Raw genomic sequence first — 14717 nt, forward strand, 5'->3', positions numbered from 1 at the left:
ATATGTGCTTTTATTGAAGGTCTACTTCAGGAAAGGAAAAGTCCTCCACGATGCTGGTTTTTTAGGTGATGCCTTACAACTGTTTCTTCAGTGCTTAGCGCTTGATGAAGATTTCGCACCTGCAAAGCTAGAAGTAGAAAAGGTAATCAGTTTACCAACTATAATACTTCAAGGTAGGGCTACGACACAGGTCTTTTTACAAATGCCAGTTAGAATCTTGGGTAAGAACATAAGGAGTGTCCATAAGTCAAATTCAGTAGCAATTTGACAAGTAGTTTTCAGGCTTATATACTTATTAGCATACTGAATTCTTACCGAAATCAAAACATTTCATTCAGAGATAGTTAAATGCATTATTTTTGCCTAGTTAAATTTAGATGTTCTCTAATAGTTTGTTCCATGGGAGCCAGACTAATCATCCTTAATTAAACATTGTTGTCGTGATGTTCCTGCTCAGGAATTTTTATTGGCTTCCTTTGCCTTTCATTTCAGGTCTCAACTTTGCTTGCTTTCCGTGGTTGCCAGTGGTATTGCCCCACTCAGTTTGTTTTGCCTTAATATTCTCAGTACTGCATATATCCCTTTCCAAAGTTTGTTCAGCGATGTGTCAGTAGGTGTTAATTAAAAGGAAAAAGGGAAGGGGGTTCTCCGATCAAATAAATGACTTTGGAAAACATTGGGTCGAACCAAACAGATTTCTTCGGATTTTGTCAAGAGTTTTTGCTTTGCTAGCATGACAACAGCATTCAGCTTTTGCCAGATTTACCCACAGAGCATCTGGGATGACTAGAGTCTTTGAAAAATGTTTTGGGAAAATCTACCCTAATATAATTTCAGTGCCCTGTCATGAGATGCTCCCCTCGATGTCCCCCCAAAGATGCCACATTATTTATTACCTTCGTAGTGTTTCTCAGAGTGTGGCTTTTTTTCAGAATCATCTCGGGTGCCTGGTAAACACAGAGATTCCTGGGCCCTACCACAGACCTTTGGAATTAGAATCTCCGGAATTGGGGCATAGTTTAACAAGCACCTTGGGAGATTCTTATGTACCTTGAAGTATGAGAATTTTGAAATTTTTCTCAGATTCCAAATGCCTTATGAATACAGCTAACATTGCTATATCCTCTATAAGGTTTGTTTGCACGCATGTTCTAGCCCACTGATTTAACAAAAAATGGTTTACTGTTGTGTGTTGTGTGTTTTCTGACTGTTCTCTTTGCTAGAGTGATTGCCCTGGTGAGATTGCAGACTTTTTAAGGGTGTATGATTTTGCATTTTCCATGCTGCTGGATATCCTTATACGTCTGTAAATATTTGTTTGTTCGTTAGTAAGGTCAGGTGAATGCAAAATACCTACTGCCTTGAAATATTTATTTTTCCTCAGTATTTTTTTGGGTAAATTGTGGTATAATGTACATACAATAAAATGCATGGATTTTACAGTTCAGTGAGTTTTGAGAAATTATACAGTCACGTAACAGCACCCCAATCAAGATATAGAATACTTCCATCATCCTAGAAAGTTCCCTCATCTCCTTTCCAGCAAATTCCCAATCTCTCTGCTTGCAGAGGCAACTACCGTTCAGATTTCTATCACCATAGAATAGTTTTGCTATTCTAGAACTTCGTATACATGGAATCATACAGCATATACTCTTTTGTGTCTGGCTTTTTTTGCTCAACATAATGTTTTTGAGATACATCCAGTAATTTTTTTCTTTTTGATTGTTTACCAAGTATCCCATTGTATGAACACACCACAGTTTGTGATATTCACAGTTAGTGGCAATTTTCATTTGGATTGTTTCCAGTTGATGCTATGGACATTCTTATACAAGTCATTTTGTGGACATATGTTTTTATATCTCTTCAGTAAATACCTAGGAGTGGAGTTGCTGTGTTCTAGGGTAGGTGTGTGTTTAACACCTTTTTTTAAAATCAGGAAATGTAAAACCATACCCAAATTTTAAAATGTTTGTTCATTAGATGGGGTGTTGCTTGAGCACATACAGATACACACACTTTTGTTTACATTATATATATATTTCCTTTTTAATTACATTGTAAAGACTCATGAAAAATTCTGATTTTTGTGTATTGAGAGACAGTACAGCTGAAAAGCCAAACCTCCAAACTGAGGCTTTAAGAAATCGTCTGCTGTACATATACACACAAAATTTGTTTTGACAAGCAAACATGTGAATCCCTCTCATTTCCTTGTAGCCAGGTTCTTCCTCCGTCTTAACCACCCCCGTTTCTTTGAGAGTTGTAGACATATTCCTGAGAGAAGCACCCAAGATTTTGATACTGCAGCTGCCTCTCATATCAGACAGCTGCCATTTGGTGCCACAAATAATGCTGGGCAGTGGTGACTGACTGTGCAGGTCACTTGTTCAGGGAGAAACTAAATTCAGTGTAAACACATGGAATTTTAGAGTTTAGTAGTTAAAGGTCCAAGTTCACATAAACACTCTTAAGTCCACCTTAAAATATACATTGGGATGAACCATGAACTATTTTGACAGGATAGGACTCACTGATGTTCAAAGGTAATATTTTCCACTTCTCTTAAGATCTCTTCTTTCTACAAACCTCATATTAAAATGTCAACCTTGGACTTCCCTGCCCGTCCAGTGGTTAAGACTCCGTGCTGCCAATTCAGGGGGCACGGGTTTGATCCCTGGTCAGAGAACTAATAAGATCCCACATGACTCGGGGTGTGGCTAAAGTAAAAAAATCAATAAAACGTCAACCTTTACCTTGGGTACCTTCTCAGGCTACCAAACTCACCACCCCGTGCCTTCCTTTTGAATCATTTATTTGAGGTGATTTGACCCCACTGAGGCACACCTTGGTTTTGCAAGACTTTTTAATCAATATGGAAGTTCTGCTTTTTACCTAACCTGTTCCTTCCCTGCTCATTAAAAATAAAGTTGGCTACAACTTTTCTTTCTTTTAAACTGATGGATAGCCGACTCAGAATATTATATTAGTTCTAGGTGTATGATATAGTAATTTGATATTTTTGTAGATTATACTCCATATGAAGTTATTTGCTACAAATTTCCCCCAAATTCTTAAATATTAGGTAACTTTATATTAAATTATCCTCAACCAAATATTTTATAGTTTTCATTACTTTTTTATAATATTTCTCTTACAGATTTTATGTGATTTATTGTCACCTGAAAACTTAAAAGAAGGCCTGAAGGACTCTTCCTGGAGTTCATTACCGTGTATTAAAAACAAACCTTTTGGTTTTCCTTCAGTAATAGAAGAGTCTCATTGTGCCAGTGAACTTAGCCCAGAGCAGGTAAGGGGGTGAGTAAAGATAATCATGGGCAATCCGTTTAGGTACTTTCAACCTAGTAGGCATTGTCTTAATAGAATTTCATCTATGGCCTTTTATTTTATACTGAAAACTTTTATGTAAAGTATATGCTCATTAATCACAAATTTAGGTCATTCAGTGTCAGAAAACTTTCAGTCTCTTGGAAAATACAGAACATTGTATTTATTTCCGTTTCCTTGGAGTAGGAACTATATTAGCATAACTGCTTTAACCTTATTATGATGTAAGCCAGCTTGATGTCCAGGGCTATCTAAGTACTGGCAAAAATCACTCACTTGCCAGGGTTTTAGAATTTAAAGTTGGTGCTGTTTAAATGAACAATAAAATGAACATTTTAAGACATCAAAATTTCAGTTTGGTTCTGGCGAGAATAAGGATAGTAAAGAAATACAGTTAGTTACCCTTATTTGTTGTATTTTTTTGTAGAATGAAGAAATAGCAGAGGTCACTTCAGAGCCTGTCAAAGGAAGCCTAAACCATGCTCGGTCAGCACAGGCTATAAATTCGACAGACATGCCTGCCAGAGAGGATTGTTTAAAAAGAGTGTCCTCAGAATTTTCACTCTCTGTTCAAGAGCAAGGTGTTCTGCTGAAAAGAAAGCTGTCTCTCTTAGACCAGGATGTGATGGTAAATGAAGATGGAAGAAATAAGCTGAAAAGACAGGGAGGTAAAAATTTCACTACACTCCTATAAAACACATTGATTTATTTAGAATGGCCTTCAGACTTCTTCCTAAAGAAGATAACCCCATCTCTTTGTTTTAATAGAAACTCCCAATGAAGTCTGTACGTTTTCATTAACTTACGGTGACATCCCAGAAGAATTAATAGATGTCTCAGATTTTGAGTGTTCTCTCTGCATGAGGTAAGTATGTACAATTTTATAAAAGATGAATATTTTACATTAATGTAAAGTACAGAGTAGATAAAGGTAATCTACTCTGTAATAATAGGCAATGTGAAGTAACAGAACAGTGGGTTAAAAATCAAAAGATATGAATTTTACTCCCAGGTTTCCCTTTCACATCTTAGGCAAATAATGTAATCTCTGAACCTTATTTAGCTTTTCCTTACTTAGAAAGTGGGGTCAGGGTTTGCATAGCCTATACTGAAGTCTTGTAAGAATCAGATGACTAAAATATAAAAAGTATCTGGGGAATTGTAAAGTACTATAAAAGCTCTACATGTTATTATTGAGACTCCATGGTTTTAGATTTGGGTAAGAATACAATGATGTATTGTGTGTATAACATTGGATAAGGATTTCCATTATGCAGAATGCTTGTAATTGTAAGACTAATAGTTTAAAAAGAACATTTTCCAGGTACAGAAACTGTGCTGGAGGCAAGGGAACGCTGTAAAGCACCCGGCACTGTCCACACCAGGCCAGGGGTGATGAGAGGTATTTCTGAGCAAGTCCCTTAATTCTGAGTCTTGGCTTCTTCATCTGTGAGGCGAGGGGATTAGACCCAGATGATTTCTGAAGTACCTATACATCTAACAGTACTTCTAGGAACTTCCAAAGTATCATGTTTCAGGAAATAATGTAAGAAAAATTAGTTTTTCCATATTGTTTGAATATTAAGCCTCCTATTTCTTTAGAATTCAGTGGTGGTAATTTAGTGGATTATTTTTGTAAGGCTTTTATAATCTTGTTAAGAAAACCAATTTTAAAGTGATGATAAAATAAGAATCTGTACAAAAATGAATGAGTAATTATTAATGATATAGTTTACATCATTAATTTTGCACTAAGTCTTTGAAATCTGGTGTGTATTTTAGATGCACTGCACATCTCAGTTTGGACCAGCCCCACTTCAAGGGCGCCATAGCCACATGTGAGTGGTGGTTATGTTAGTACAGCTCCAGGCCCCCAGCGCAGGGTACCTCTGGATGGTGAACTTTTAAACGCTTCAGGAGGATATACTCGTATTTACCACTGCCCCTTCTCTCCCCTCCTGCCCACCAGACCCTCCTTCTTCCTCCTCTACTCTAAAGAGAGATTAGTGTTATGGTTCCATTATTAGTTTGTTCACTTTTTCCAATGGAGTTTATTGTGAAAACTAACATGTATTTTGGTTGATTTCAGGTTGTTTTTTGAGCCAGTAACAACCCCTTGTGGACATTCATTCTGTAAGAATTGTCTTGAGCGTTGTTTAGATCACACACCATACTGTCCCCTTTGTAAGGAAAGCTTAAAAGAGGTAAACATTTTTATGCTTATCTGTTTATTGGTCTTAAGTGTAGCAACATGGTTTGATTTTATTCAGCCATAGCAATGATTAATAGGTTCAGAATAAATTACATTGTATATGCTGAGTGGCCAAAAGGGACTCTGTTTTGTTACCCATATGCTAGTGTTAGAGAAAAGTGAGTTTGGAGAGGGGAGGAGAAAGCAGAGAGGGTCTGAAGGCCAAGACCTCTTACTTAATTTTTTAAACAAAGGAGGTGTGGTCAAGTACCTGGTCGGGAATCTACTGAATTTTAATGATGACAGTATTGGGGAAGCCCAACTGCCCTGCCTCCCACCACCATTTTTAGGCTAGATTTCAGGTCTAATCCAATCCCCTTAACATCTGGAGCAACTGTGTCCAGTAGAACTTTCTGCATTGATGGAAATGCTCTGTATCTGTGCTGTCCAACATGGTAGCTACCAGCCACATGTGTAGAAGGAATTGTATTTAAAATTTTGTTTAATCTTATAATTAATTTACATTTTAGTAGGCACATGTGAGTAGTGGCTACCGCATTGGACAGCACAGCCCTAGAAAGAGGTGGCCTGGCGAGAAGAGAGGGAGGCACAGCTTCCCACGTCCCTCCTTGTCTAGGAAGTGAAAAGCACTATTCACCTGCATTAGGAAAATAGCTGCATCTCAGGTGGGTACCTTCCATAACCAGTGGGAGAGCAACACCCTCTCAGTCGTGCTTGAGTGACTTGAAGTCCCCAAAGGTGAGGCCAAAGCCTTCGAATTCTGAGTTCCAGGTGCAGTGGTAGCATTGATCAGGGAGAGTGATTCTGTCCCTGGATTGTTTGAAGAAAAGAAGTGTCTTCCAAATATGAATTAAAAAATTGATAAAACCATTTTGCTATGGAAAATAGTTATTTCCTATACAGAAAACATAGCTCTGTACAGCAAGCCTATATGTAGTAAAACAGAAAACCACATAAACAATGTTCAAGTCAGGAAACATAAGATAAAAAAACTTCCTTCTTAAAGAGTCTGTTAGTTATTTCAACTAGTATACTCAGTGTTTTCAGTTGAAGTACTCTAAACATGCTGTCTTTCCTGGTTTTCCAGAGTTTTTAGATACACTCATATATTTATTATGCTTTTTTTCAGATTAACATTTAGATACATTGCTTTAAATTTACAGTTCTCTCAGTTTTAAGGAAAATAAAATAAGGATATTATTTAAAAACATAACATACTGTTTAAAAATAACTTTATCCTTTGTCCTGACCTGAAGACACCCTGTATAATATAATTGGTAAAGTCTAAATATATATATTTACAAGGATAAAATTGACATGCTCTCCAGTTTTCTACTTCTCCTACTTGTCATTTCATTTTGCTCATTTTTTCATCTGAATACATTTTAAAGACACGGTTTTTGTAGCAGTATACTAGTCCGGTGTGTAACATTTTCCTGTTGTTGGTATGTAAGTTGTTTGGTTTTGTTGTAGCATACTGTGGTTTGTGTCTTTTGACACTGTGGTTTGTGTCTTTGACTCTTTCCTTAGGGTAAATTCTTGGGAGGAGAATTACTGGATCAAAGGCCGTATATTTATAAGACTCTTACTAAAACCAATTGCCAAATTGCCTAGGTCCCGAGTAATGTACAAAAATAGATTCTTACCAGTACTGTAAGAGAGGCTGTATTTCCCAAATTTAATACATGAGTCTTAAATTTTGAAACATCTTAATTTAATAGAAAACGGTAATGAAACTGCTTTTATAGTATCTGTCATTTGATTAATTTTATAATAAACTATCCCCTGGGAACTTGTTAGAAATACAGATTCTCAGACCCTACCCCAGAGCCACTAAATCAGAAACCCTGGGGTGGGGCTCAGCAGTCTGCATTTTAACAAGCCCTGGTTCATGCTAAACCGTAAAAACCACTACTATAACCCATTTCCCCACCATTCATATTTCCTGCTCTGTACTTCATCGGATAATGACAAAACTTTTTGCTGGATCTACAGAGAAAAAGGTGCTGGCTTCTCTTTATCTTGTGATTGTCTCCCAGGAATAAATTGGTATTGGGCTTTTCTTGTTTTTTTTTTTTTTTTTGGTCCAAAATCCTGCACACACACTGACCTGGTCCCTGGCCCTATGCAGTTCTTAGTTTAGTTACAGAGATATAATGTATCCCTGTCCATGTAATATAGTGCAGGGTATGGTAACTGCCTTTTATATGGTAAAGGGTTAAGTAACGGACTCTTGGGAGACAAAAAAATAACTAAGGAACACTTTATGCAAAAGGTAGAATTGGAGCCAGACCCTGAAGGATAGTCAGATGGCTTTTGGCAGTTGGAAGAGAGAATAACACAAAAATACATGAGGGTGGCAGTGTTCAGAGTATTAAGGGAGTGGCACAAATGGACCATTTTATACAGAGGGTGGCTCACGTAGGAAAAGCAGCCTCTTGATAAGGGGATCATTAGTCATAGTGGGATGACAATGGAAGGAAAATCTGAAAGAAAAATTACCTGGAAGCTCTGTCACTGAAATGGGGGACAAAAAAGGAGTAGTTTTGCTTTTCTTAAGTAAGGCAAATAAATGCATCATTTTCTTCATTCCTTATCTTATTTTTGTTTCTCAATTCAAATGGTAGTTTCAGATACTCATGCACTGTGAGATGGAACTTGGCCTTTGGTGTGGGAGATGGCAGGGCAGCGCTGACTGCTGCTAATAAAGATGTACGATCATAGCAAGACAAGGGTCTTATATACAGAACTTGGTTCAGGTTGCAAGTATGTGTCTTCAATGCTCTTGAGTTAAGCCTCAGGCAGGTTTACCTGTTTAGCACCATCCATTGTAATGGTCCCCCTCACTAATTAAATTAATTCAGAACTGACTGTATAAATATGTAATAAAGGCTTTACTATATCAAGTTAAACTGTTTTGCCTGTTTTATACTGTAGGAAGAAAAGCACTGGAATGTAAAATAATATTGTTTTTCAGTATCTAGCAGATAGGAGGTACTGTGTCACACAGCTGTTGGAAGATTTAATAGTGAAGTATCTGCCTGATGAACTGTCTGAGAGAAAAAAAATATATGATGAAGAAACTGCTGAACTCTCACAGTAAGTTTCTTCTCAGAAAAATTAACAATCAAATTACGAACTACTACCCTTTGAAATAGTAAGGAGAAGCCTCACAGCAAGCTGGGTTCTGTCTTTAGTTCAACCCAGTGTAGTCAAAGGCATATTTTAAACAAATAGTGGCCAGCTTCCCCTGTCCTCGACAAAAGTTTTTAAAAGTTCATTTGGTAACTTCTAGATGTTCTGTTGGGAGTGACTGACTCAGCTCTCTGCACTGAAGCAGTGTTTTAGGTGGAGGAGGGGTTTCCTCCAGTGACATCAGGCCCTGGAATCAATCGGGAATGGAGAGGGGTGAGGTGGTTGCTGGGAACTGCATCCCTCAGGCGTCAATCATGGTGGTGCAGGGGGAAGGTGGAGGATAGATGGCCTGGATTGGCAGGAGGGTTAGCCAATCAGAGGTTTGAAGGGGGTGGGACCTTGAGGCCTGAGACTGAAATTGGAAGGGGTGACTTAGGGGCTAAATTCTCAGTTAAGGAAGCTATTGACTGTTAGCAGAAATGACTTAGTATCAGCAAGGTGAAAAACCTGGTGGTAACTTTGGGATTCAGTGGTACCACTAGTAAGAGCACATAAAAGCCAATTGGGGCTGGGTAGGTTGGACATGGTTTTGTTGCTCTGTATAGCTTGCTTTCTTCTACATTTCTTTTTCCTTTCTCTTCCCCTCATGTCTTTTCACCAGTCTCTTCTTGAGTGTCCAAGTTTCTTTCATGGGTTTCTAATTTCTTAACTCTCTTTTTTTCCCACTTACTTTTAACTGGACACTAAAGAGCAAAATTGTAATTTTTATATGCTGTTTCTAAAAAATACAGATTAAACATTTTATATTTCTAACTTTCTAAGAAAAAAATAATTGTGCTTGCAGATTTTCTTTTTCAATATCTGTCTACCAGATGTCTTCATTGGGCTAGTGGCCTTCAACAGAAGAAAGGTTTCTAATCTTTTGTTTGTAGAAGTTGATATTGATTTGTCTCCTCATGGAACTGATATTTTATTGTGTGATTTTATGATAGAAAATATTCTGATGTGAGGATTATAAGCCTTTTTGACCAACACTGCAGAAAGCTGGGATATAAGAATGCTTCAGATGTATTTTTGAAATACTAAAACATGGTGAGAGGACCAGACCCCTCACAGAAGAGTGAAATCCATGGATGACAGAAAGAGTAGTGATGTGAGGGAAGCTGAGTGTGATGGAGAAGCCTCAGGGAATCTTGCTGTGTACTAACAGGGCTATTCTTTTAAGGGGTAGCTCATCCCCTGGTACTTACAAGTTTTGCTAATTAAGAGGTATACTGGCTCCCCCCCCCCCCGTTTTTATGTTCATAAGAGTGCTCAATGGTGGTAGAATATACAGTTTTAAAAGTAGAGGAACTAGGACTGGTATGTTAAACGTGTGTATTAAATATTGCCTTTACTTAAGTAATTAGTGGTCTTTTTGAAGAAAGACTAGAAAATATAAAAACATTAGTATGTTAAACGTGTGTATTAAATATTGCCTTTACTTAAATAATTAGTGGTCTTTTTGAAGAAAGACTAGAAAACATTAGTGGGGGGGGGCCATAATCTGTAACCCGAACGTAATCATCATTGGCATTTCGGCATATATCCTTCCCGATCTTAATGTATATAAATACATTTTAAACAAAGATGGGATCATTTTAATCCTATCATTTCTGTAACTTCCTTTTCTCGTTAATCTGAACATTTAACCATAGTATCATTTTATGGTTACGTCATAATTTATTTTACTGGCCTTCTCTTTTTGCTTCTAGGTTTTGGCTACTATACACAGTGCTATGTTGAACATTCTTATAGTACTTGCAGGAAAAAAGTGAGCCTTTTGGTTCAAAGGATACGAATCTTTCTGAAAGCATTTGATGCATATGGCCAGATTCTTCTTCAGCATGGCTGTGCTGTTCACGCTGCCAGTTTTCCCACACCCTTGCCAAAGCTGTGCCCTGCCTTTATCCTTCACATTTCTTGCCAGTCTGGCAATAACAGTGTTGTCATTTTAATTATCTGGAAGAAATGTTATCTCATTGAATTACCTGGTTTTGTTAGTATGAAAATATTTTAATGCCTAAAAATTTTGAACGATTTGCTTTTTTTGTGGGACCTCATGTTTTCTTATTATCTAAGAGTGAGAGTATACTCTGTCATGTTAGAAATATTTTAAACAGATTTTAATATAAAATAGTAATTATAATCAATTGCTTTGTGATTCATAAAGATACTTAGCTCTGTATGATAACTTCGTATATCAAATTCAAATTTACTTGTAAGAGGATCACCAACATATTTTTAGGATTAATATTGTATCAATATGAGCTTAAATGAAAAGGATGCTGATTCCTTTTCTTACCAAGAATAAAAATCACCTGATTTTAGAGTGAATTTGCCTATTATTTATTACTGTTGCAGGCTTCACTCATTTTTGTTGTTTGTCCTGATATATAATAATGAAACTTTTTTCTTCTTCAGCTTGACCAAGAATGTTCCGATATTTGTTTGCACTATGGCCTACCCCACTGTGCCTTGCCCTCTTCATGTATTTGAGCCAAGATACAGATTGATGATTCGAAGAAGTATACAGACTGGAACTAAACAGTTTGGGATGTGTGTCAGCGATACACAAAATGGGTATGCTTTTTATGTAAATATTTTTATTGATTTCTGGAATTTTCTTTGAATATTGCTGAGAACTTGCATGTTTGTTGCTTGACCTTTGATGTTAATTGGAGTTTTTCCTTTAGTTTTGCAGATTATGGTTGTATGTTACAAATCAGAAATGTCCATTTCTTGCCTGATGGGAGGTCTGTGGTTGACACAGTTGGAGGAAAGCGGTTTAGGGTTTTAAAAAGAGGGATGAAAGATGGATACTGCACTGCAGACATTGAATATCTGGAAGATGTGAAGGTATGAAAAACTATTCTTTTTCAGCATGCTCTGGTATACTGTGTCCTAGGCATTGTACACGTGTAAAGGCTGATAGGAACATTAACCAGTTCTTCCTGTCAGAGACCCTCAACAATACTTATACAGATTAGCTCCAAGTTACCTTTTCATCTTGCTCTTAACCATCCTGAGTTCCAAGAGAACTTGGGAGACGAGCACCTAGATATACTGTTCATTTCTACTGGCTTGACAGCCAGCACAGTGCCTAGAATGTATGTATTTGCATGGTAATTGCTTAACAATAGCAGTGGATTCAATTGAACTTCCAATCCATGTAAGTTATGAAACCTGCTAATTCCTACCCTTTTAAACTGAATTTATTAGTAGTCAAAGCTGATGTAATCATCAGTAGATTGAACTTTGATGTAAAGGTAAACACATAAAATCCCTGAAGAATTGTTCTATATTAAGATATGCCTAAGATACCCTAAAACTGAACACAGCACCCAACTGTGTCTAACTTTAGGGCAACACAGATAAAGCACTGTCCATATAATTGGTGGTGGTATCTTACCTGTGGAGGGTTACTGTGAAAATTTTCTTGGATAGGGTTAATGCTGCCCTTTTGGTACTTCCAGTACCTACTCTATCATCTGCAGTTCGTTTAGGTACCAGAAAAATGATTTGTGGTACTGTAAATATCAAATGAAAGGCAACTTCCTTTGGAAGGGCATTAGAAAAACATAGATCTTACACTCTCACTTGTTCATTGATCTGTTTGAGCCCTTCATCTCAGTCAGCACTTATTCAGTGTTGGCATTAGGCATTTCTACAAACAGTGGCTCATTAAATTTTCAAAACGCTATGAGATAGCTAGCAGATGAAAGAAATCAGGAGTATGAATTTGCCAAAGATCCTGTAGGTAGTGTAAAAAAATAATTTAAAACCAGCTCTCTGGCTCCAAGTGCTATGTTTTATCATTATATCATATTGCTTCTCTGCTGATAAACTTGATTAATCTGCTATTACCTGTCCTATCTTATTATAAAGATGTTATGGGGAAACTCTGCTTTGTGCAGTGAGCCAAGAGTATGAGTTGGAATTTTGAGTTGACTGATAGTCTGTCTGTGCCTTAGTAATATTTGGCTAATGGAATCATTTGCTAAAAGGTGATGTTCTTTGTAAAACTAATAACCTTATTTTAGTTTTATGTAAATTTACATCTTCATATATTGGATTTGCTGATAAAATTCCTTGAGTATGTGGCTAAACTTATGACTATATATAAATATATGACAGTAAATTAGCATATTGAGAGTATTATGGATTTGATGTTTAGAAAATTGAATTCTCTATGTCATTGTGGTCTTGTCTAATAATTTTTCTTCATCTATATAATGATTTCTTGTTCATTCTGGAAAAGCTTCTCAAATTTTGTTTTTTATATCAAAGTTGTTTTTTCCCTTGGTGTAGTAATTCTAATTTCTGTGACCTCTGATGACATTTTAAATTCTGTTATTGCAATGAAATTCCTTAACTTTAAAAGCTTGCCTTTAAAACTTCTGCCTACTTCTTAGCTCCTTTTTCTAACTCAGACTTTTATTTTTATCATTCCCTGTTTACTAGAGTTCACGGTTTGGTCCCTTGAATTTTGTAAAGGTAGAAAGCAGATACTTTTTTTTGGTAATAGTTCTTAACAAGTCACAAGTTTATTTGCTGGGGGTTTTTGTTTTTGGATCAAATTTTTTTTATTGAAGTATAGTTGATTTACAGTGTTGTTAATTTCTGTTGTACAGCAAAGTGATTCAGTTATACATATGTAGACATTGTTTTTTTAATATTCTTTTCCATTATGGTTTATCATAGGATATTGAGTACAGTTCTCTGTGCTATACAGTAGGGCCTTGTTGTTTATCCATGCTATATATAAAAGCTTACATCTGCTAACCCCAACTTCCCACTCCATCCCTCTCCCAGCCCCTTCCCCCTTGGCAACCCAACCACCAGTCTGTTGTGTCTGTGATTGTGTTTCTGTTTTGTAGATAGGTTCATTTGTGTCATGTTTTAGATTCCACATTAGTATGATAATCTCTAGTTGCATCTAAGTTGCGGTTATTTCATTCTTTTTTATGGCAGAGTATTATTCCATTGTGTATATGTACCACATCTTCTTTATCCATATTCCTCTGTCCACGGACATTTGTTTCCATGTCTTGGCTACTGTGAATAGTGTTGCTAAGAACATAGGGGTTGCATGTATCTTTTCAAATTATGGTGTTCTCTGGATATATACCCAGGAGTGGGATTGCTGGATCATATGGTAATTCTATTTTTAGTTTTCTGAGGAACCTCCATACTGTTTTCCATATGGCTGCACCAACTTACACTCCCTCCAGCAGTACTGGAGGGTTCCCTTTCTCCACATCCTGCCCAGCATTTGTTAGTTGTAGACTTTTTAATGGTCTACACGGGCCGTTCTGACCTGTGTGAGGTGGTACCTCATTGTAGTTTGGATTTGCATTTCTCTGATAGTGATGCTGAGCAACTTTTCACGTGTCTCTTGGCCATCTGTATTTCTTCTTTGGAGAAATGTCTAATTAGGTCTTCTCCCATTTTTCAGTGGGGTTACTTGTTTTCTTGTTGTTGAGTTGTATGAGCTGCTTATATATTTTGGAAATTAAGCCTGTGTTGGTCACATTGTTTGCAAATATTTTCTCCCATTCTGTAGGTTGTCTTTTTGTTTTGTTTATGTTGTTTATCGTTTCCTTTGCTGTGCAAAACCTTACAAGTTTAATTAGGTCCCATCTGTTTATTTTTGCTTTTATTTCTATTGCCTTGGTAAGAAAACATTGGTACAACTTGTGTCAGAGAATGTTTTGCCTATGTTCTCTTCTAGGAGTTTTACGGTGTCATGTCTTACGTTTAAGTCTTTAAGCCATTTTGAGTTTATTTCTGTGCATGGTGTGAGGGTGTGTTCTAACTTCACTGATTTACATGCAGCTGTCCAACTTTCCCAACACCCCTTGCTGAAGAGACCGTTTTTTCCCATTGTATGTTCTTGCTTCCTTTATTGAAGATTAATTGACTGTAGGTGTGTGGGTTTATTTCTGGGCTCTACTCTGTTCCAGTGCCAGTACCACAC

The 14717-nt window shown here is 36.9% G+C and overlaps 1 protein-coding gene across 2 annotated transcripts in view; it reads left to right on the forward strand.

Annotated features, from left to right (window-relative positions):
* LONRF1 (LON peptidase N-terminal domain and ring finger 1) overlaps positions 1–14717 on the forward strand; it is a 45661-nt gene that overhangs the window by 15660 nt on the left and 15284 nt on the right. For both annotated transcript variants that reach the window (XM_019921336.3, XM_019921333.3), the window contains exons 3-10: positions 20–142; positions 3164–3313; positions 3779–4019; positions 4120–4216; positions 5441–5555; positions 8541–8662; positions 11162–11320; positions 11434–11596. In XM_019921336.3, the coding sequence (XP_019776895.1) occupies positions 20–142; positions 3164–3313; positions 3779–4019; positions 4120–4216; positions 5441–5555; positions 8541–8662; positions 11162–11320; positions 11434–11596 (1170 nt within the window). The remainder of the gene's footprint in view (positions 1–19; positions 143–3163; positions 3314–3778; positions 4020–4119; positions 4217–5440; positions 5556–8540; positions 8663–11161; positions 11321–11433; positions 11597–14717) is intronic.

This window comes from Tursiops truncatus, chromosome 21, assembly GCF_011762595.2.
Source record: "Tursiops truncatus isolate mTurTru1 chromosome 21, mTurTru1.mat.Y, whole genome shotgun sequence".
Classification (NCBI taxonomy): domain Eukaryota; kingdom Metazoa; phylum Chordata; class Mammalia; order Artiodactyla; family Delphinidae; genus Tursiops; species Tursiops truncatus.